The sequence below is a fragment of the Mytilus trossulus genome, chromosome 3 (genome assembly GCF_036588685.1).
Source record: "Mytilus trossulus isolate FHL-02 chromosome 3, PNRI_Mtr1.1.1.hap1, whole genome shotgun sequence".
Classification (NCBI taxonomy): domain Eukaryota; kingdom Metazoa; phylum Mollusca; class Bivalvia; order Mytilida; family Mytilidae; genus Mytilus; species Mytilus trossulus.
Window position 1 is genome coordinate 6,607,924 of NC_086375.1, and position 24,579 is coordinate 6,632,502.

General features: G+C 34.0%; 1 protein-coding gene across 1 annotated transcript; it reads right to left on the minus strand.

The window, feature by feature from the left end:
* Nucleotides 1-323: 323 nt before the first annotated feature.
* LOC134710060 (protein FAM177A1-like) lies at nucleotides 324-9,337 on the minus strand. The gene is made up of 5 exons (XM_063570225.1): nucleotides 9,239-9,337; nucleotides 4,483-4,632; nucleotides 3,636-3,702; nucleotides 3,070-3,167; nucleotides 324-588 (listed from the first exon to the last, which is right to left on the minus strand). The coding sequence occupies exons 1-5, from the start codon at nucleotides 9,269-9,271 to the stop codon at nucleotides 403-405; spliced, it is 534 nt and encodes a 177-aa protein (XP_063426295.1). The 5' UTR covers nucleotides 9,272-9,337; the 3' UTR covers nucleotides 324-402.
* Between the last annotated feature and the right edge of the window lie 15,242 nt (nucleotides 9,338-24,579).

Consider the following 24,579-nt stretch of genomic DNA (forward strand, 5'->3'; position numbering starts at 1 on the left):
GTTACTTAAATATCCAAATTTTCAAAAAGAAACTCAACACACAATTTTGAAAATGTCACTTGGTCGCAAACTTTCATTTTTTTGTTTTAGAGTAGGTCTTTTATCCCATTGAAACTTGTTATGTCATAAATCATAGATAATTTACCAGAGATTGCATTATGACATAACATGTTTAATTGAAAAAGACAACTGTGAAATTTAAATATAACATTACAAGGCAGCACTCTTACCGGCAAAGTGGAAAGGAAATCCTCTTAGTTGCAAAACTTGTTTCCCAATCCACTGTAAATAAGTTTTAAAATTAAAAAAAATATAAAAAATATAATGACAAATTGGTCTTTTTTTTTAGAGAGACAAGTGGCTATGTTCAGTATGCATATATGTAAAATAACAAATCAACAATCAGTATTTCTCTTCTTTCTGATCGTCCGATGGATTGTCTGTTTTTAAAACTTCTACTTTGATATCACTTGTCTCAGTAATAGATTGTTCACTTGAATGTATCTTGGTGTCAACTTCTACATGAGATAATTTTTCTTCCTCCATTCTTTGTCTTCTTTTTTCATCTTGCTTCTTTTCTCTTTCCTCCTGTGAAAATAACTTATGTTAAATCACCTTTTATGATACTTTTTAAGCACTTTAAAAGTACATTATTCTATAAAGAGTCTTTCAACACATTTATTACACTAATATCTGCTTACTATAAATATGTCAACAGCTTTCATTAATATTTTTCTGTTTTTGGTCATGTATAGTCCTAACTTATTCCAAAATATGCAGCTGGTAAAAGGGTTGCAGATTATATACAACTTAGACTATTTTTTTGGATGTTCATAATATTTATGACCCTATCCAATATTCCCTCATATTTCTGTGGCAGTCCAAATTTCCCCACCATCATTCCGGATGGCTTCTTATATTACAAAACCTACCTATTTTTTTTTTAACTTGTTCTTGTCCTGAACATGTATGAAATATTTGCCACTGGATGTTAAGCAATCGACAATCAATCAATCATGACGTTCTTAATTATTACGACTGGTATTCTATTTGGTATGGCAGATGACGATTTAGGGAGGCCCAGCACCCCCCCCCCCCCCCCCCCCCCCCAATTTTGGGAAAAAAATTGGTTGCTTATATAGGGAATCACTGAAGCATAACTGGAGTGGGCCCCCTCTTAGGTCAGTTGGTTGGTCCCTCTTATGAAAATTTCTGGATCTGCCACTGTAGGGGTTAATCCAAAAAACAAAATCTAACCATATGAAATAAAACTAGAGGCTCTAAAGAGCCTGTGTCGCTCACCTTTGTATATGTGAATATTAAACAAAGGAAGCAGATGAATTCATGACAAAATTGTGTTTTGTTGATGGTGATGTGTTTTTAAATCTTACTTTACTAAACAGTCTTGCTGCTTACAATTATCTCTATCTATAATGAACTTGGCCCAGAAGTATCAGTGGAAATGTTAATTAAAAATTGACTATAAAGGACAATAACTCCTTAGGGGGTCAATCGACCATTTCGGTCATGTTGACTTATTTATAGATCCTACTTTGCTGAACATTATTGCTGTTTACAGTTTATCTTTATCTATAATAATATTCAAGATAATAACCAAAAACAGCAAAATTTCCTTAAAATTTCCAATTCACGGGCAGCAACCCAACAACAGGTTGTCAGATTCATCTGACAATTACAGGGCAGATAGATATTGATCTGATAAGCAATTTCACCCCAAGTCAGATTGCTCTAAATGCTTTGGTTTTTGAGTTAAAAGCCAAAAACTGCATTTTACCCCTATGTTCTATTTTTAGCCCTGGCGGCCATCTTGGTTGGTTGACCAGGTCACGCCACACATTTTTTAAACTAAATACCCTAAAGATGATTGTTGCCACGTTTGGATTAATTTGGCCCAGTAGTTTCAGAGGAGATGATTTTTGTAAAGATAATTAAGATTTACGAAAAAATGGTTAAAAATTGACTATAAAGGGCAATAACTCCTAAACGGGTCAACTGACCATTTCGGTCATGTTGACTTATTTGTAGATCTTACTTTGTTGAACATTATTGCTGTTTACAGTTTATCTCTATCTATAATAATATTCAAGATAAAAACCAAAAACAGCAAAATTTCCTTAAAATTACCAATTCAGGAGCAGCAACCCATTAACCGATTGACCGATTCATCTGAAAATTTTAGGGCAGATAGATCTTGACCAGATAAACATTTTTATCCCATGTCAGATTTCCTCAAAATGTTTTGGTTTTTGAGTTATAAGCCAAAAACTGCATTTTACCCCTATGTTCTATTTTTAGCCGTGGCGGCCATCTTGGTTGGTTGACCAGGTCACGCCACACATTTTTTAAACTAGATACCCCAAAGATGATTGTGGCCAAGTTTGGATTAATTTGGCTCAGTAGTTTCAGAGGAGAAGATTTTTGTAAAAGATTACTTTAATTTACGAAAAATGGTTAAAAATTTACTATAAAGGGCAATAACTCCTAAACGGGTCAACTGACCATTTTGGTCATGTTGACTTATTTGTAGATCTTACTTTGCTGAACATTATTGCTGTTTACAGTTTATCTCTATCTATAATACTATTCAAGATAATAACCAAAAACAGCAAAATTTCATCAAAATTACCAATTCAGGGGCAGCAACCCAACAACCTATTGACTGATTCATCTGAAAATTTCAGGGCAGATAGATCTTGACCTGATAAACATATTTACCCCATGTCAGATTTGCTCTAAATGCTTTGGTTTTTGAGTTATAAGCCAAAAACTGCATTTTACCCCTATGTTCTATTTTTAGCTGTGGCAGCCATCTTGGTTGGTTGACCGGGTCATGCCACACATTTTTTAAACTAGATACCCCAATGATGAGTGTGGCCAAGTTTGGTTTGATTTGGCCCAGTAGTTTCAGAAGAGAAGATTTTTGTAAAAGTTAACAACGACGACGGACGACGGACGGCGACGGACGCAAAGTGATGGGAAAAGCTCACTTGGCCTTTCGGGCCAGGTGAGCTAATAAAAATACAGTAATAGTTATCCCTCTTCACTTACCTCTTCTTTCAGTCTATAGTATTCATCTATTGCATATTGATATTTAGGTGTTGTAATACCAAAGAACCAGGCAAGATGTTCTCCACATGTGTCAGCCACTTCAAGTAAATAAAATAAAACTAGTATGCAATATGGAAATACATATTTTTTTAACATTTAAAGTAAGGATTAGAAGGTGATCCCTTATTTGAATGAAAATCACTGTTTCAAAATAAGTCCTAAAAGGGAGAAGATGTAAAACAGATTTTCAAATGCACACTTACAATTTTTTCAAACATGAAATTATCATCAAAAATAAAGGTAAATTTGCATTTGGTATAAGTCAAAATCACACAGACAGCAACCAATATTAAAACTATCTAGCATTTTCCAACTCAAAATCCAGATAGAAATTCTAAGTATACCACTAATTTTTTTATTTCATTTTTCTCACTTTAAAAAAATCAATTTAAAAAGATATTGTCACTGACACAACTATTTTGCTGAATAGTAGCTCATAATGATTTCAGTTCAAGGGGACACAACTGTGAAAAATATTTTTTTAAAAACCATGTAAATGTTAATACCTGATAGAGCTTTCTTTGATACAGTAACAACATGGTACCATACCCATGGCACCCATGTTAATGATTTCTGTAAATTAAATAAATAGATATCAGTCGTTATTATAACATGTTGCACAAGTATGAAGAACATGTTATTCATGGTTGAAAAAAATTAACCTTGTCTACTGGTATGAATTGGAACTACTATGCAGAACCTTTTATTAATTTGTATAAATAATCATCATATATGTTGTAGTTGATTTGAAGTAATTCACAAAGAGATTACTAATACTTTTCAGGAATGGATTTTGTGATAAAATTATAAAGAAATAAAAAATAGTGAACAAAGGGGTGTAACTCTAACACTTCAATTTGCCTCTCAAACAGGCAGTAGACATTTACAATACAATCTATTCAAATCATATATTTGTTTAATTATATGTGATTTTGCATTTATACGAAAAAATCAATTGTACATGTATTAAAGAGATAACATGTCAAACTCTAATCCAGAATTAAACAAAAATGCATGATCTTCAAAGGAAGTTATGTATATGTGTTACCACAAAAAAATGCCAGCTTGTAAATCAGTATATTGGTAGGGAAGACCCAAGCAATCATTAAGATAAAAAAAAATATCGCTATTTTGTGCATTTTTCCTTTGATCCTTTTTTGTGATAATTTTCATATCATGCTTCTCACTTGAGATGGAAAAATTATCGCTAGAAACTAAGGAGGCCTTGTGGCGTTGCTAACGAAATTGACATTGAAATTGACAACGTAGTCATAGGTAAAATAGCGATAAAAAGATTATCATTGGTCATCTCAAATATAATCTATAAGTAGAGGCTTTTAATGTTAAACCTACAGTATCAACCACTGGTTGTGGAGGATTTTCATCTTCTTCATCTGTCGAATATTCTTCTAATATACCATCACTAAAGTGTAATATTCTTCTTGGCACTTTCTTCTTTTTCTTCTGTCCTTCTTGCAGTGAAATATCAGTAAATTCTGTACACTAAAATCAGAATATTGAACAAAAATTTAAAACAGTTCTTAATTTAGTGTCAACAATTTATTACAACACTTCACAAAATTTTGTGCTTCTACACAGATGACTTTTTTTTACAAGGACAAGTGACTGTGTGTTGTTACAGACAATTTCATTCATTTTTACTAGAGCAATCTTATGTTTATGTTTAAAGTTTGTGGAACCACTGATAAAAGACAACGTTTTATTATTAATACATTGTACATATGTGTAGATTTATGTGTTTATATACATACATGTACATTGCATGTAAGAGTCAAATCTGTGTCCTTTTTTAGTAGACTTTCATTAAAATGATGTGACCCAATGCAAGACAAGGCCTGTCAGACAGGCAAGTAAAGAAGGTTCCAGATATAAGACTCACTTCTTCCTGAAACTAGGAATGCAGTAACAACACAAGACTATAACAAACTGTAACCAGATGCTCAGCACCCTGCAGCTTTATATGACCGCAGAGGTCAAACCCTGAACAGTTGGGGCAAGTATGGACACAACATTCAAGCTGGATACAGCTCTGAATTTGGATTATGATTAAATAGGTGACACAGCATAGGTTTCTGACACAGAATGAATGTGGTCTACCGGTAATGAACTTAAAATTTTTATTTTTTAGCAATTCACAATGCTGTTGAATATTAATCCTCTGAAAAAATGTTTGAAGAAATTTTCTTTTTACAAATCGTTAAGATCAGCAAATTGACACAATATTTAACTAATAAAAACAAAGAAGACAGTAATAACACATCTATTATACTTTGTGACATGCAATAAAATTGAGAATGGAAATGGGGAATGCGTCAGAGACAACAACCCGACCATAGAAAAAAACATCAGAGGAAGGTCACCAACAGGTCATCAATGTTGTGAGAAATTCCCGCACCCGGAGGCGTCCTTCAGCTGGCCCCTAAACAAATATATACTAGTTCAGTGATAATGAACGCCATACTAATTTCCAAATTGTACACAAGAAACTAAAATTAAAATAATACAAGACTAACAAAGGCCAGAGGCTCCTGACTTGGAACAGGCGCAAAAATGCGGCAGGGTTAAACATGTTTGTGAGATCTCAACCCTCCCCCTATACCTCTAGCCAATGTTGAAAAGTAAACGCATAACAATACGCACATTAAAATTCAGTTCAAGAGAAGTCCGAGTCTGATATCAGAAGATGTAACCAAAGAAAATGAAGAAAATGACAATAATACATAAATAACAACAGACTACTAGCAGTTAACTGACATGCCAGCTCCAGACTTCAATTAAACTGACTGAAAGATTATGATTTCATCATACATGTATGAACATCAGGCACAATCCTTCCTGTTAGGGGTTTAGTATTATACCATCATAACATATATGAGAAGAACATAATCAGTGTCATGCCAACAACTAGTTTTTGAATAATGGGTTTAGTTCCGATGCAAAGACCCTATAAGTGAATCAATATTAACGCCAAAATATGCAATCTTTAATGACCTGACTTCTTTTTATAAAAAAAAATGAGCATCGTGTTTAAATGAGATAAACTTAATTATTCTATTTCTGAGTTACTGTTTATACATGAAGTCTTAAACTATTTCTTTCTGGGATTTAAATATAATCAAATCAAGACTGGATAATAAAAATAAACAATAACTGAAATATAACAAGGTAGAAGCTTTTTTTCGGTTTCCCATGTATTCATCTTTCCCTCTACTTTAAACCTTTCTTTGGTTTCTAACCCTTTGGCCTTATACATTTTTACCCTACATTGGGCACATCATGAAGTTTAACATGCATTCAATTTTTGAGCAAACACTCCTGGCTTTGACATGTTAGTGGATGTTGATTTAATTCAAAATAAAGTCATATTAAAGTCTCTGGTGACATACATATAAATATTTCCTCAATTCATTCTTTCTTAGGCTTAAATTAAAATATTGTTTGTTTGCAGTTTACCGACCGACCCTTGAAAATCCTCCCGACTGTGAAAATTTTATTGCTTTAAATTTGAAGAATTTTTTTTTAATACCTCTATTGACGCGATCCGGAACTTTGGGTCCTTTCCGGAAATGATTTAAAGTCTGGGTCAATTACGCATTTCAAATTCGGTTTTTCTTAGCTTCCCGTCAAGCGTTCATGATCATTTAAAGATAAAGCACATGGAAATTGTTTACAGGTATCCATGAAGTCACGGAGGAGTACTTTATGCTGTCGTCTCGTGTCAATTTTAAGACAAATAACAAACAAAAAAGTGTATAAGTAAACTGTTTATACAGATTCAGGTACATTTTGTACATGTAATGATGTGTGATGATATCATTGACAATGATGCAGCGGATATTCATAACTGACACGATAACCATTCTGTCTCAAACAAATCGGGATCAGAATCTGTGGAGCCTGACTTTATGGAACCAATTTAAGTGGTTAAATAATTTGACAGCAGCTTGAAGTATGGCATATTTTCTACAAATTGTTGTGAAAATGACAAAGATGAAACCACTCCTCCGTGACTTAAATTTTCATGGATATCTGTAAACACGCCTGTACTGAGGAAGGGCTCATTTGAAATGTAATTTGTTAATGGATATAGATCATGCCAAATCAATAAGAAGCAACCCTAACTACACAAAGATGTAGAGAAAATGAATGTTTAGCTTGAAAAATAAATATACTCTCTCTATATTAAATCTATCTTAGATAGCAATGAGTATGCTCCTTTAGGATAAGGGGGGCTGCCCCACTCATTGCAATTATTCTCTTTCTTACAATATTAAATATACCCAAACTGTGTGGCCTGTGTGAATTCAATTAAAACATGTCCTTAGGAGCTATGCTGCCAATTTTTTTTTTTATGCATTAAAAACATTTCAGTACAGACCATTTACTTTTAATGGGGTGCTATGGATTTCACCCCAAACTTTAGATTTCTTTGGTTTTCATTAAAGCCTGGCAAAAATATAACCTTATCACATATAATTAAATATTGTTAGAAATATGACAACAGTCGGATGTCTTAATACTTTTTTTCGAGTTGCCTTTTTTTTCAATTGAGGAAGATTCAATGGTTATTTTTTTTATATTAAAAATACACTCTTTAATAATTGTCTTATAAATCTATAATATATACATTTTTCTGATGAAAACATTCTAGTCAAGAAACAGATATGTCTGAATATATTTCTTTAAAACAGTTCTAGTCATAATGACATTCCTTGTTTAAAAGTGTTCCAGTATTTAATAATTATACCATATTTTATGTCATAAATTGGATGCCTGTTCATTTGACGTTGGTTTTCAGCATGTCCAGTGTTTGTTGTTTTATAAATATTAATTTTTCTTCACACAAAACTTGGTTTAGTGTAACTGCTTTAAACTGTATTTTGGCTGATAAAATAAAATATTTTTCCTACCTACCAACCCTTCAGTCTGAAGGTCAATCGGAAAACTGCAAACAAACATATTTTTAAGGTTGGCCTCATAAATTGGATGCCTGTTCATTTGACGTTGGTTTTCAGCATGTCCAGTGTTTGTTGTTTTATAAATATTAATTTTTCTTCACACAAAACTTGGTTTAGTGTAACTGCTTTAAACTGTATTTTGGCTGATAAAATAAAATATTTTTCCTACCTACCAACCCTTCAGTCTGAAGGTCAATAGGAAAACTGCAAACAAACATATTTTTAAGGTTGGCCTCATGTCAACATCCATGTACAAGACAGTGCACAAATTGTGGAAAAGGACAGATTTGAGACAAGAAAGAGGCAATAAGGGGAAGGTGCGATAGGGAAAGGCATAGATCTAAAAAAATTACTGATTTTTATAGCACATCATCAACACATTTATGTGTATGGTATCGCACTGTAATAATTTTTTTCTTAAAGTAGTCAAATACAGGCACTTGTTTGTACACAGGAGTTTGAAATCCTATCAATAAGGGGGTAAAAATATACCAAAGTCGACTATCACAGTAGAGCTTCTTTCGACGAGAGAAGCGACTAAATAAGCTGTAAATGAATAATAAGAGACCTGCAAAGAAGTTTAAAAGGTAAATTGAAGTAAAAATATGTTTTGTAGTTGACAGATAGCGTTTATTCTGACCCAAAACGTCCTTTTAAAAAAATAGGAAAATGCGTTGCATTCCTGTCGCTTCTCTCTTCAAAAGAAGCTCTACTGTGATAGTCGACTTTGGTATATAATTTTTTACCCCCTTATTATTATTATTATTATTACATAGCTTTTATATAGCGCCTATCTAATAAACATAATACTCTTATTGATAGGATTTCAAACTCCTTTGGTTTGTATTAGGAAGGTCCTACGTGTATTACTGTTTACTTGATAGTGGGTCTTCGTATGGATACAAACAAGTGCCTAACAAGCAGCCTGTGACTGAGTATTCAATCCGTGGGTGCCTTGAACACAAAAACAAGCAATTTTTTTTAATTTTTTTTTTTGGATTTGGAACAAAACAAAGTTGAATCTGCCCCAAAAATATCATGATTTTTCGAATGCCTTTGTTCAAGAATAAAAACTTCTCAATGTTTTATCGTAAGGGCTCCGATTAATGTTTGTTATGAATGGAATTTACCACAGGACTGGATCCGTTTACACTTTCTGTCATTTTTCTTCTTTCTGTTTTTCGATCAGAAAATATTTAGAAAGAAACAGACTACAAAACGGGAACCAGTTAAAAATACTAACATCATTGTCGAGTCCGGTTAACTTAAAATTCCGGAATATTCCCAAAAGGAGAATTCCCCTAACTGTGTACAATCAGGAAAGATTTATAATCATACTGTTCCCAGGTACAATGTAATCGCATAAAAGACTGAAAAAATAATATTCCATTTGAAAAAATAGATTACACAAAATAAGAAAAATATGATATTTTGTCATAGAGACAACCGTTTCCACCAGAGACCAAATGATATAGAAATTAACAGCTATATGATCCTATAGGCTACCGTACTGCCTACAATAATTAGAAAAACCCATATCCTATACTGAGCAAGCTTTAACAGGCCCTGAAATGGTAAATGTTTAGCCGTGATTGAGGATGTAATACCTATTAGGTCAGGGAGATGATGTTATATTGGAGGTACCAATTTAGCAACAATTAAAGCCAGTCAAAATTGTTGTCAGTGAAACTACATATTCTAGAGATGGCGTGTATCTGATGTAAAGGCTGAAAAATAAACAGATCTTTTAGACAAGGATTTGTATAGTCTAGTTTTAGATTATATACAATCTTAGACTCTTTCATCTTGCAATAGTATTAAAACATTTCATTTTTCTATACTTTACATAAGAATACCCCATTCCAAACTAATAGATAAAATTGAAAGAGTTGGTTCCGCTTTGTTTTGATTTGTCGCGTAGTTTAAAAATATTAAACTGCACGGCCAACGTAGTTACAAGTACTTTGTCCTAGGGAGAGACACATCCTACTTTGTGAAAAAAAACACTCTGATTTAAAGAACACATTTTCCAAAACTGCTATTATCAAGATGCTTGATTTCTTGATTGACAATATATTTGTTACGTTTGGAGAAATCGGGGCCTTTCATAGCTGACTATGCGGTATGGGTTTAACTCATTGTTGAAGTGCGTACGGTGACCTATAGATGTTAATGTCTGTGTCAGTTTGTTCTCTTGTGGACAGTTGTCTCATTGGCAATCATATCACATTTTCTTTTTTATATTAACTTGCAATCAGCATTCCAATGGGAACAAACTGTGCTTCTCTTCTTGCCAATTCGTTCCAATATTCATATGAAGTCAAATTCAAAACAGGAACTTCTAATGTAGAAAGAAAAGAAGTTAGCAGTATCCTTTAATTTTACTTTCCAATATAAAGATAATGGTTTCTCACTAAATAATTCAAATTTTGGTGAATATGCTGTACAAATCCGTCTATCGAACGTGAGATAATTGATAAAACAGATACAGTTAATTTTGCCTCATATCTCATATCTTGAACAATTAGAATCTAGAAATTGACCATGAGGGTAAACTAAGTTCGTCCATTTTTTTTAAGTTTGAATCCTGTAAACTATTATTTAGATAGGAACAGGAATTATCCAATTTAAATCTAAAAATGTGTTAAAGTGTCAATGAAAAGATTATAGGGACAGGGATACACTGAATTATCCCCTTGAAATTTCTAGTATGGTCTTAGTTTCAAATGGAAGAACAATTTTAAAATGTTACTTTTATTGGATGAAAAGTTTTGAAATGTTACTGAATAAATATTATAAAATTTATTACTGATGGAATAAAGGGTGTATACTAATTTGTTCCAAGTAGCAGATATTATAGCATTGTTTAAAGCAGTTTCCAAAGGAACTTCTGTAAGGAGGAACAACTGTACTTTAGCATATATAAATATGTCAACGATGTTCACACAGAGTAACAAGAGTAGCTTCCCTTTGACTGTACAACGTGTGAAAGGTTTCGGACCAGCTACCGTTAGTACTATTTTACACTGAAGTTATGAGTAAATATTAATTGAATTTTGACCGCTGTATCTAGGGCACTGAGGAATTTCATCCTCTAAATCAATAGGGGAAAAAATGAATTAAAAAGTTCAACCTTTCTTATTTCTAAATTAGTCATGGGAATCCTTAATTTTCAATACGTTTTTTCTTTCTTGGCCTTGGAATTGTATGTTTTCATATTATCATAGGAAAACAACATCTCGTGAAAAAATGTAGACGATCTTCCATTCTAAAAGATCATTATAATCTACAGATTTGTAGCAACGATAGTGTATACTATTTTATTATGACTTAATATAGGGTAGGTGTCTCGTGTGTTTTATATGACCAGATTGATAGGACTTTGATTTGTGATATAAGTTATAATTGTTTTCAACATTTTAATCTTTCAGAAGGTTTCTTTTTTTCCCTATTCGTCATATATTTCTTTTCTTTCTATACTTTGTCGTTGATTCAGACATGAATTAATTATCATTATCTTGGACAAAGGACCGGATTTTATTAACTCTTTTAATTTAATTACTTTTCCTCTGTGGCAGTTTTGAAGAATTACAAATACTTCTAACCCGGAGTAGACACTAATTACTCCGAGACTATTGTTATTCTTTTTGGCATCTGCTAATAATCTTTTAATCCTTTAATTACTGTTACTTATACATGTATATATATATTGCAATTTCTGATATGTTCCATTACATTTAGTTCGGAGTTTGTTGCACGGTATGTATCGCCGGACTGCTAAAATAAAAGTACAAGGTACGAAGTATTCCTTAATTTCATAAAATTAATATTCTTTAGGACGGAATTGGTATTCTAAACCACAGGAGTTGGTAATCTAAACTGACGGAGGTGTAAATACATTCTGAATGGAGTCTGACTCTTATTGGACGGAGTTGGTATTTTTAGAGACATACGATATGTTTTTGGTGTTTCGAATAGACATAGTAGATTTTTCAAATGAAAGGCACTATTGCTCCTAAAAGTAAGAGGTTTTATACTTTGTTATATGGCTAGTAATTGAAGAAATCAATCCCCAAAAGGTTCGTTTTGTATTAGATATGTATCTGAAAGTCGCTTCATTGGATGGTATTCCTCTGGTTAAATATTTAAAACAAATACTTCTGGTTTTACGCATACTAACTCGAAATTAATAATGAAAGTCAGATTAAACTTTATGATGTCGATGAAAAGTCAATGTTAAATTTATAATTCAGTTCAGACACATTCAACAAAGCCTTAATACGTAATATAACAAGGAGCTAAGCATGCAAGTTTATTTGATACATACAAGGGAGTGACCGGTAAGTGTTGTTTAACTGAGATTTCTGATCATTTCCTTAGCTGTATTTGGTAAAACTTTTAGGAATTTTGGTCCTCAATGCTCTTCAACTTCGTATTATATTTGGCCTTTTTAACTTTTTAGGATTTGAGCGTCACTGATGAGTCTTTTGTAGACGAAACGCGCGTCTGGCGTACATACTAAACTGAGTCCTGATATCTATGATGAGTTTATTTTTGATATAAACTTCTATATGATGCGATATAAAGATATGTTATGTATGACACTAGTCATTATATTTTGAACAAATTATTAGTCTGTTACAAGAGATGGTGCACTTTGTTCAAATTGATTCTGAAATATGGCAAACTGTTCTCGTCAAAACAATGTGTAAGCCGTTTTCAAAAATAAATTGAAACAGTATGATACAGGATAAATTATTTCATTACACTTAATAGTGTTATAGTACAGGACAGGTTGTTACAGTACAAGACAGGCTAATGCAGTACATGCTAAGGTGTATAGTACAGGACAAGGTGTTATTGACAGGACAGGTTGTTACAGAAGAGGGAAATTGTTACAGTACAGAGAAGGTTGTTACAGTAGAGAATGTATTGTTACAGTACAGTCATCTGAGTAGGTTGTTACAGTACAGGTCAGGTTGTTACAGTAGAGAACAGATTATTACAGTACAGTCATCTGAGTAGGTTGTTACAATACAGTTCAGGTTGTTACAGTAGAAAATGTATTGTTACAGTACAGTTATCTGAGTAGGTTGTTAAAGTACAGGTCAGGTTGTTACAGTAGAGAACAGATTGTTACAGTACAGTCATCTGAGTAGGTTGTTACAGTACAGGTCAGGTTGGTACAGTAGAGGTCAGGTTGTTACAGTACAGTCATCTGCGTAGGTTGTTTAACAATACAGACCAGGTTGTTACAGTATATAACATGTTGTTACAGTACAGACCAGGTTGTTACAGTATAGAACAGGTTGTTACAGTACAGTCATCTGAGGAGGTTGTTTTATAGAACAGGTTGTTACAGTACAGGTCAGGTTGTTACAGTAGAGAACAGATTGTTACAATACAGTCATCTGAGTAGGTTGTTACAGTACAGGTCAGGTTGTTACAGTAGAGAACAGATTGTTACAGTACAGTCATCTGATTAGGTGGTTACAGTACAGATCAGGTTGTTACAGAAGAGAACATATTATTACAGTACAGTCATCTGATAAGGTTGTTACAGTACAGGTCAGGTTGGTACAGTAGAGGTCAGGTTGTTACAGTATAGTCATCTGAGTAGGTTGTTTTACAATACAGACCAGGTTGTTACAGTATAGAACATGTTGTTACAGTACAGTAATCTGAGTAGGTTGTTTTACAGTTCAGACCAGGTTGTTACAGTATAGAAGAGGTTGTTACAGAACAGGTCAGGTTGTTACAGTATAGAAAAGGTTGTTACAGTATAGAACAGGTTATTACAGTACAGGACAGGTTGTTACAGTATAGAACAGTTTGTTACAGTATAGAACAGGTTGTTACAGTATAGAACAGGTTTTTACAGTACAGGTCAGGTTGTTACAGTATAGAACAGGTTGTTATAGTATAGAACAGGTTGTTACGGTACAGTCATCTGAGTAGGTTGTTACAGTACAGGCCAGGTTGTTACAGTAGAGAACAGATTGTTACAGTACAATCATCTGAGTATGTTGTTACAGTAGAGAACAGATTGTTACAGTACAGACTTCTGAGTAGGTTGTTACAGTAGAGTCATCTGAGTAGGTTGTTTTACAGTACAGACCAGGTTGTTACAGTATAGAACAGGTTGTTACAGTATATAACAGGTTGTTACAGTATAGAACAGGTTGTTACGGTATAGAACAGGTTGTTATGGTACAGAACATGTTGTTAGAGTATAGAACAGGTTGTAACAGTATAGAACAGGTTGTTACAGTACAGGACAGGTTGGTACAGTATAGAACAGGTGGTTACAGTATAGAACAAGTTGTTACAGTATAGAATAGGTTGTTACAGAATAGAACAGGTTGTTACAGTATAGAGCAGGTTTGTTACAGTATAGAACAGGTTGTTACAGTATAGAACAGGTCACAGTATAGAACAGGTTGATACAGTGCAGTCATCTGAGTAGGTTGTTTTACAGTACAGGCCAGGTTATTACAGAAGAGAACAGATTGTTACAGTATAGAACAGGTTGTTACAGTATATAATAGGTTGTTACAGTATAGAACAGGTTGTTACAGTATAGAACAGGTTGTTACAGTATAGAATAGGTTGTTACAGTATAGAACAGGTTGTTACAGTATAGAACAGGTTGTTACAGTATAGAACAGGTTGTTACAGTATAGAACAGGTTGTTACAGTACAGACCAGGTTGTTACAGTATAGAACAGGTTGTTAAAGTACAGAACAGGTTGTTACAGGATATAACAGGTTGTTACAGTATAGAACAGGTTGTTACAGGATAGAACAGGTTGTTACAGTATAGAACAGGTTGTTACAGTATAGAGCAGGTTGTTACAGGATAGAACAGGTTGTTACAGTATAGAGCAGGTTGTTACAGTATAGAACAGGTTGTTCTGGTACATGAAGGTTGTAACAGTATAGAACAGGTTGTTACAGTACAGGACAGGTTGTTACAGTATAGAACAGGTTGTTATGGTACAGGACAGGTTGTTACAGTATAGAACAGGTTTTTACAGTATAGAACAGGTGGTTACAGTATAGAACAGGTTGTTATGGTACAGGACAGGTTGTTATGGTACAGGACAGGTTGTTATGGTATAAAACAGGTTGTTATGGTATAAAACAGGTTGTTATGGTATAAAACAGGTTGTTACAGTATAGACCAGGTTGTTATGGTACAGGATAGGTAAAGAAAGGAAACATATTTAAAGTAAAGAAAATATTGCTTAAGTACAGGACAGATTGTTGTGGTGCATGACATGTAATTACAGTACAGTACAGGCGGTTACAGTACAGGTCATTTTCTTAAGGCTCAGATCAAAATCCTACGGTACCTGTTATGTTGGTTTTATAGTTAAGGACATGTTGTTATAGTACAGGACAGTTGTTACTTTACAGGACAGCGTGTTACAGTATAAGACGTAAGGACTTATAGTAAAACTAATCGCCGTATTTGAATATAAAAAATAAGACAACGCGTGACCGAACGACGCATGGATTAAACGAGTGCGCAGTCGACGGATTGACAACGCCTTTTGTTGTATGACGTCAGAGAGTGAAATAACCACGTTTATTTCACTTGTGAAATTATCGGTTTTTATTTTAATAGGAAATCAATGTAACTTATTGCAACCAATGTAATCAAATATGTTAAACAAACGGGACTGGTTGTGATAGTAATTAAAGAACAGGATTGTTTTAGTACAGTAAAATGTTTAACTGCGCAAGGACAATTTGTAACAGTACAGGACAGGATGTTACAGTATAGGACAGAGTCTTACGTTACATTACAGGTTATTATAGTACAGGTTTTTATAGTTAAGGACATGATGTAAAAGTACAGGTTCGGTTCTTTTAGTTTTTATTACTGAAATATATTGTTACATGACAGGAGTATAGGACAGGGTGATACAGTACAGGACAGGGTTTTGTAGTACAGTTCACTGTTTGACAGTAGAGGGTAGGTTGTCAGAGTAATGGACACGTTTACAGTCCAGGACAGGTGGTTACAGTACAGGACAGTGTGTTACAGTACAGGACAGGTGGTTACAGTACAGGATAGGTGGTTACAGTTAAGGACCGGTTGTTACTGTATATGACAGGTTGTTACAGTATTGTGAATTTTTATAGTATAGGGCATATCCTTACATTTCAGAACAGGTTGGTGCAGTAAAGGACAGGAAGTTGCAGTAGAGAACAGGTTTTTACGATACAAGACCGATTGTGATAGTACAGGAACTGTTATGTCATTACAGTAAAAGCTATAACAGAGGAGAACAGTTTCTGTTCAAGTACAGTATTCGTTGTTACAGTACCTGGTATGTTGTTAAATGGCAGGACAGGGTGTTACGTGTAACAGTATAGGACCGTGTGTTACAGTATATGACCTTGTGTTACAGTATAGGACCGGTTGTTATAGTGTAGGACAGGTTGTTTTGGTACAGAAACAGGGTTTTACAGTACAAGAACGGTTGCTACAGTTCAAAACATTTTTTTTCACAGCAAAAGACGGACATACTGAAACAATAGTGAACAAGTTGTTCAAGTATACGAAAGATTGTAACATTACAGGACCGCATGTATTAGGTTTTTAGTAAATATTGTTTTACTGTACAAGTCAGGCTTTTATAGTACAGATTGTTAAAGTTCAAAACAAATTATAACGGTATTTGACATGATGTTACAGTAGTGAGCTGGTTTGTACAGTATATGACAGGATGTAATAGTGTAGGGTAGTTTATATAGTACAGGTCAGGTTTTTACATTTTTGGACAGGTTGTACAGTACAGGACTGTGTGTTAAAGTACAGAACAAGTTTTACAGTTGTCAACAAGATGGATGTAGAAATATCCACATGACAGGTTTGTTACATTTCAAGACAGAGTGTTTCAGTACAGGACAGGTTGATACTGTATATGACAGGCTTATTATTATATTACAGGGGTATAGGACAGAATGTTACAGTACAAGACAGGGTGTTATAGTACAATTGACTATGTGACAGTACGGAACAGGTAGTTACAGTACAGGATAGGTCGTTACAGAACTGGAACAGTTGTTACTGTAGAGAACAGTCTATTTGAATAGTATTATAAATTGTTACAGTAGCTGTTGTGTTGTTATAGTACAGGACATATTGTTATAATAAAGATCAGTTGTTACATTACAGGACAGGGTGCTAAAGTACAGGACTGTTTATATTTAGAACAGAAACAAAGTTTAACAGTACAAAAACAGGTGGTTATAGTAAAATACAGGTCGTTAAAGTACCAAACATTTTGTCACAGTACAGAACTGGCTGTTGAAGTTCACAACAGGTTGTTAACGTGTTACAGTATAGGATAAGTTTTTAATGTATATGACAGGTTAGTACAGTATAGAGTCGTTTTCTAGTATAGGACAGTTTCTTACATTTCAGGACAGGTCGTTACAGCAAGGAGAGGTAGTTACAGTAGATGACAGGTTTTTACAGTAGAGACCAGGTTTTTACAGTAGAGACTAGGTTTTTACATTAGAGACCAGGTTGTTACGGTATAAGACCGGTTGTTACAAAACAGGGCATGTTATTTCAATACAGTACAGTACAAGCTGTTACAGTAGAGAACATTTATTGTTCAAGTAAAGTAATCGTTGTTACAGTACCTGTCATGTTATTATGGTACGGGACATGTTGTTAGACAAAAGGTCAGTTGTTTACTGGACTGCCCGTTACAGTACAGGATAGGCTTTTAAAGTACAAGACAGATGGTTACGGTAATTGACAGGTTGCTACAGTAAATGTTTGGTTACAATAGTACAGGAAAGGTTCTTACATTTCAGGAAATGTGGTTAAAGTAGAGAACAAGTTGTTCAAGTACACGACAGGTTGTTACAGTATAGGACAGTTTGTTACAATGCAGGACACGTTGGTATATGACAGGGGTTTGGGTTACAGAACAGGTAATAACGTACAGGACAGGTTATAGTTGTATTGACAGGTTGTTAAAAGAACAGAACAGTTGTTACATCATTTGACAAGTTGTCATCGTTGTTACAGTACCTGTCACAATGTTATAGTACGGGACATGTTGTTAGCCAAAAGTTGCATTTCACCACAAGCTGTTACTGTTTACGACTTGGCAGTAGACAGCAGATGTTTACAGAAAAGAACGTGTTGTTACAGTTCAGAACGTGTTGTTACAGTTCAGAACATGGTAAAACAGTACAAGACAGGTTGTTACAGTCAAAGAAAAATTTTCGCAGTGTAGGACCAGGTTTTGCGTTACTTGATAGGTTGTATTGAAACATAACAGGCTGTTGTATTACAGGACATGTTGTTTATCGCAGAATAGGTTGTTACATTAAAGGACATTATATTACAGTGCAGCTTTTACAGTACATGACATCGTGTTTCAGAGCAAGACAGGTTTTAACAGTATAGAACTTGACAATAAACAGCAGCTTTTTACAGTATAGGACATTTCGTTACATTACAAGCTAGGGGGTTACAGTATAGTCCATGGTATAACAGGTTTTTTAAAGAACAGAACAAGTTGTTTAAATACAAGACATGTTGTTACAGTACAATACAAATGTTTGCAGTGTAGGTCAGGGTTTTACGTATCAAAACAGGTAGTTATAGAACAGGACAGGTTGTTGTAGTACATGACATATTGTATAGTTCAGAATGGGTTGTTTCATTTCAGGACTGTTTGGACAGGTTGTTATAAAGTAGAACTGGTTGTAACAGTATATGGTAACTTATATAGAACATGACAGGTTGTTACATTTCATCACAAGTTGTTACAGTATATGAGATGTTGTGTTAAAGTACAAGACATGTTATTTAAGTACAGCACATGTTGTTTAGTTGTAGACTTTTTTTTACAGTAGATAACGGGGTATTTATGAAGCAGAATGTGTTGTTACATTTCAGGACAATTTTTACAGCATTTAACAGGTTGTTACAGAATATAGTAAGTTATATAGTTTAGGATAGGTAGTTACATTTCATAACACGTTGTTTACATATAGAACAGGTTGTTACAGTAGGCAGCAGGTTTTTACTGTAAAGAATGTTGTTATAGTACAGAACATGGTATTACAGTTTTTTACATGTAAGAATAGGTTGTATAGTACAGAACAGGTTGTTAAAGTTCAGGACACATTTTACAGTATATGGTAAGTTAAATAGTTAATAATAGGTTGCTACCATATAGGACAGGTTGTTACAGTATATGATATTTAAAGTTATATAGTTCATGATAGGGTGTTACCATATAGGACAGGTTGTTGCAGTAGATAGTAGATTTTTACTGTATAGAATGTTGTTACAGTACAGGACAGGGTGCTACAATACAGGACATGGTATTACAATACATGACAGGTTTATACAGGTGAGGATAGGTTTTTACAGGTCAGAATATGTTTTTAAGTACATAACTGATTGTTATAGTACAGAACAGGCTGTAAAAATTGAGGAAAGGTTTTTATATTACAGGACATGTCGTTATAGTACAATACAGAGTGCTACAGTAAAAGACATTTGTCTTTTACTGTATAGGACATGTTGTTATAGAACACAGGTTGTTGTAGAACAGGATGTATTTAATAGTGCAGAGTATTTTGTAACATTACAGAACAGGTTATTATAGAACAGGGCAAGTTTTACATTTCAGGACAAGTTTAACAGTATTGGATAGGTTGTTTTTAGTATTTTTAGGACAGATTGTAACATTTCATCACATGTTTTAACAGTATAAGAGATGTTGTGTTATAGTACAAAACATGTTGTCAAAGTACAGCACAATGTGTTTTAGTATTAGGCAAATTTTTACAATAGAGTATTACGTTTCAGAACAGTTTGTTATAGAACAGGACAGGTTGTTGTAGTACAGGATATATTTACTGTGCAGAATAGGTTGTTTCATTTCAGGACAAGTTTTACAGTATTTGTCCCATTTTTATAGTATATGACAGGTTGTTACAGTATAGGGTATGTTAAAGTCCGTATACAACGTTAGTTGCACGCCAGAGAATGCTAAGCAATCATTAAACGCGTGTTGCATAAGTTTGAAGTACGTCAATATTTAAAGGTATACGCTTGGTGAACGCTAAAATTCCCAGAAATTTTTATGCATCATCTAGTTCAATCGTTTGTCAAGTGTATACCTGTACGCTACACGCACGTAATACGTACGGTACAAGCGCGTTGAAAACGCTACAGATAAGTTTGAGACACGTTAATGGCACGTTGTATATTTTTCAAGATAGTTCGACTTTAACTAAAACGTATGCGGATGTGTTTGAAACAAAAAAACCATAATTAAACATCCGAGACACGCCGAAAGCACTGATTATCGTCCCAGATATGACCGGGACGCGTCTCAAATACGTCCAGGGGACGTTTTTTCATTTGTAGTGTGCATTCCATATATGTATGGCTTAGACAAATGCCATACCTATGCCATCATAAGTTACTTGAACTCCAGATACACGCTTATGTAAGCTTTTCGTACGTCAAATACACGCTTAAAGCTCTTTGTACCCACGATACAGATATGATTGACAAGTTGAATGCATCCAAAATTACTAGCGTATTGGAAGCGTATATGATTTTTACCACGCCCGGCGTACGTCGGAGCTATACGCTGATGTGTGACGCCGGTATTACATTGCAGAACAGGTTCTTACAGTATACAGTATATGACATGGTGTTTCAGAAAAGAACAGGTTGTAACATTTCAGATCAAGATGTTACAGTATTGGACAGGTTGTTATAACATAACCGGCACCAGATGCGCATTTTAACAATACATGTCTCTTGTAATAGTTTAGTTAAGAGGTAGTTACAGTAGACTTTATGTTGTTGCAGCAAAGGAGACGTTGTTACAGTTTTTGACAGATAGTTATAGTATGGGTAACAGTATAGGGTAAGTTGTATAGTTCAGGACATGGTATGTACAGAACATTTCTTACAGTACAGCACAGGTTTCTAAAGTAAAGGACAGCTTGTTACAAGATATGGTGTTATAGTAAATGACAGAGTTTGAAGTTACAGAACAGAGTGTTATAGAACAAGACAGGTTGTTGTAGTACAGAACTTTATTTGAAGTAAAAAAAAACAGGTTGTAACAGGACAGGAAAAGTTGTTACAGTTCGTGAAATATTGTTCTAGTACTAAAGTGCATGATAGTTTGTTTCATTACTAGACAGGTTGTATAGTACAGGAAAGATTGTTACAGTTTAAGACAGGACAGTACAGGACATATTGATCATTACAAGACAATATGTTACTGTAGAGAAGTACACGACAGGTTATTATTAAACAGAACGGGATGTTACAGTACAGGACAGTATGTTAGAGCACAGGAAAGTATGTAACAGTGCAATATATATTGTTACGGTACATGACAGGACAGGTTGTTATAATATATTTTAGGTGTTTTTGTGTAAAAGAACAGGCAGGTATAGGACAGGACATGCTTATAGTGCAGAATATGTTGTTAACTTACAGAAAAAAATTATCATTAGGGATGGCAACGAGTACTCGAGTACAGTTTTAGTTTGTTAACTTACAGAAAATGTTATTAATAACTTATTATAGTACAGGGCATGTTTTACAGTACATGGCATGTTTTACAGTACATGGCATGTTTTACAGTACAGGGTATTATGTTACAGTACATGACATTGTATAGCAGTATATGACAGGTTGTGACAGTCTGTTACAGTATAGGGTAGGTTATATAGTAGATAACAAGTTGTTACATTTCTGAATTACAGTAAAAGACACGTTATCACAGTACATGGCACATTGTTATTGTATAGGACAGGTTGTTACAGTTAAGGACAGAGTGTTACAGTATGTGACATGTTGTAACTGTATATGCCACGGTTTACATTACAATAAAGGTTATTATAGTATATGACATGTTGTCACTGTATAGTACACGGTGTACATTACAATAAAGGTTATAGTATATGACATGTTGTAACTGTATAGGACACGGTTAACATTACAATAAAGGTTATTATAGTATATGACATGTTGTAACTGTATAGGACACGGTTTACATTACAATAAAGGTTATTATAGTATATGACATGTTGTAACTGTATAGGACACGGTTTACATTACAATAAAGGTTATAGTATATGACATGTTGTAACTGTATAGGACACGGTTTACATTACAATAAAGGTTATTATAGTATATGACATGTTGTAGTATTGGGTAGGTTATATAGTAGATAACAAGTTGTTACATTTCAGAATTACAGTAAAGGACAGGTAATCACAGTACATGGCACATTGTTATTGTATAGGACAGGTTGTTACAGTTAAGGACAAAGTGTTACAGTACATGACATGTTGTAACTGTATAGGACAAGGTTACATTACAATAAAGGTTATTATAGTATATGACATGTTGTAACTGTATAGGACACGGTTTACATTACAATAAAGGTTATAGTATATGACATGTTGTGGTAGTAGAAAACAGGTTGTTAAAGTACAGAAAAGTAGGTATTGCATTACATAACAAGTTTGTTAGTACTGTTTAATGTACATGACAAGGTGTTACAGTACAGGACAGCACATGACAGATTTTAACAGTATATATAATATTGTTACAGTAGAGAGCAGTTGTTACAGTACAGAATAGGTTGTTATATAAAACAAATGCCAGGTTGTTATAGTAAAATACTATTGTTCACAGTGTAGTATATATTGTTAAAGTATATGACAGAGCTTTCCGTTTGAAACCGGAGAGCATGATTTTACGTACAAAATCATCGTTTTCTCCACTGGGAATCGAACCCTTGATCTCTGTGTTACAAGGCAGCGCGTTAACCGATTGAGCCAAAGAAGTACTTCATTAGCTCAACCGCTTATGACTGACTAAGTATCTACCACATGTTCTAAGCGAAGCAATCCAATCACACGTTGCAGACAGGTTTTTGTATTTCAAGACATTTTTTTTTACAGTACAGAAAAGGCCTACAGAAGAGAACAGGTTGTTATATTACTGAACAAGTTGATATACATTACCTAAAATGTTGTTTAAGTACAGGATAGGTTAACATAGCTAAGGAGAGGTTGTTGCAGTACATGAAAAGTAAAAACACAAAAATACTGAACTCCGAGGAAAATTCAAAAAGGAAAGTCCAAAATCAAAAGGCAAAAATCAAAAGGCAAAAGGCAAAAATCAAAAGGCAAAAATCAAAAGTCCAAACACCAAAAGACGAAACGCGCGTCTGTCGTATATATTAAATTTAGTCCTGGTATCTATGATGAGTTCATTTACAACCACTGGGTCGATGCCACTGTTCATGGAGATTTATTTCCCCGAGGGTATCACAAGCCCAGTAGTCAGCACTTTTTGTGCTGACATGAATTGTCATTGTTATGGCTATATTTATAAATTTACTGTTTACAAATTTTAGAATTTTTTGAAATACTAAGGCTTTTCTACCTCAGGCATAGATTACCTTAGCTGTATTTGGCAAAACTTTTAGGAATTTTAGTTCTCAATGCTCTTCAACTTCGTACTTTATTTGACCTTTTTAACTTTTTTGGATTAGAGCGTCACTGATGAGTCTTTTGTAGACGAAACGCGCGTATGGCGTATATACTAAATTTAAACCTGGTATATATGATGAGTTTATTCGTTACAATACAGGACATGTTATTACAGTACATGAGCTTGTGTTTCAGAACGGGGCATTTTGTTACATTACAAGACAAGTTGTTACATTAAATGACAGGTAGTTAAATTTAATGACAGGTAGTTATCGTAGAGATCAGGTTGTAACAGTAACTGAAATTTTAATATCATATTGTAATATACTTACAGGACAGGCTGTAACAGTACAGGAATATATGACAATACAAGACATATTGTTACAGTACAGAACAGGATAAGAACATGACATGCTTTTACAGTACTGAACAGAGTGTTACAGTTCTAGTATATAACAGGTTTAATAAGTATAAAAGGACAATTTAATGAAGTACAGGACGGTTTGTTACAGTATATATGTATATATGACAGGGTTTTGAGTTACAGAACAAGTTGTTATAGAACAAGACATGTTGTTGTAGTATATGAAAGGTTATTGTAATACTTGTCATGGTGTTTCAGGACATGTTTTATATTCCAGTCAGTTGTTACAGTATAGACCACATTGTTACAGTTTATGACAGGTTATTACAGAACAGGACGGTGTTAAAGTACGTTACAGGTGGTTTCAGTACAGGATATTGTATTACAGTGCAGGAGATGTTGTACCAGTATAGGACCGCTTGTTACAGCACTTCACAGGGTATGACATGTTATTATATTAAATGACAGGGCGTGACAGTACAGGACAGGCTGTTGAAGTATATGACAGGTTGTTACGGTATATTAAAGGTAGGTTATATAGTAGATCACAAGTTGTTACATTTCAGGATTACAGTAAAGGAC

Excerpts from the sequence above, each read along its gene's own strand:
- LOC134710060 (XM_063570225.1), bottom strand. The coding sequence starts at position 9,271 with ATGACAGAAAGTGTAAACGGATCCAGTCCTGTG. Across the intron at positions 3,168-3,635 it reads ATCAAAGAAAGCTCTATCAG|TGGCTGACACATGTGGAGAA; the intron begins GTATTAACATTT and ends ATTTACTTGAAG. Across the intron at positions 589-3,069 it reads ACTATAGACTGAAAGAAGAG|GAGGAAAGAGAAAAGAAGCA; the intron begins GTAAGTGAAGAG and ends TTATTTTCACAG.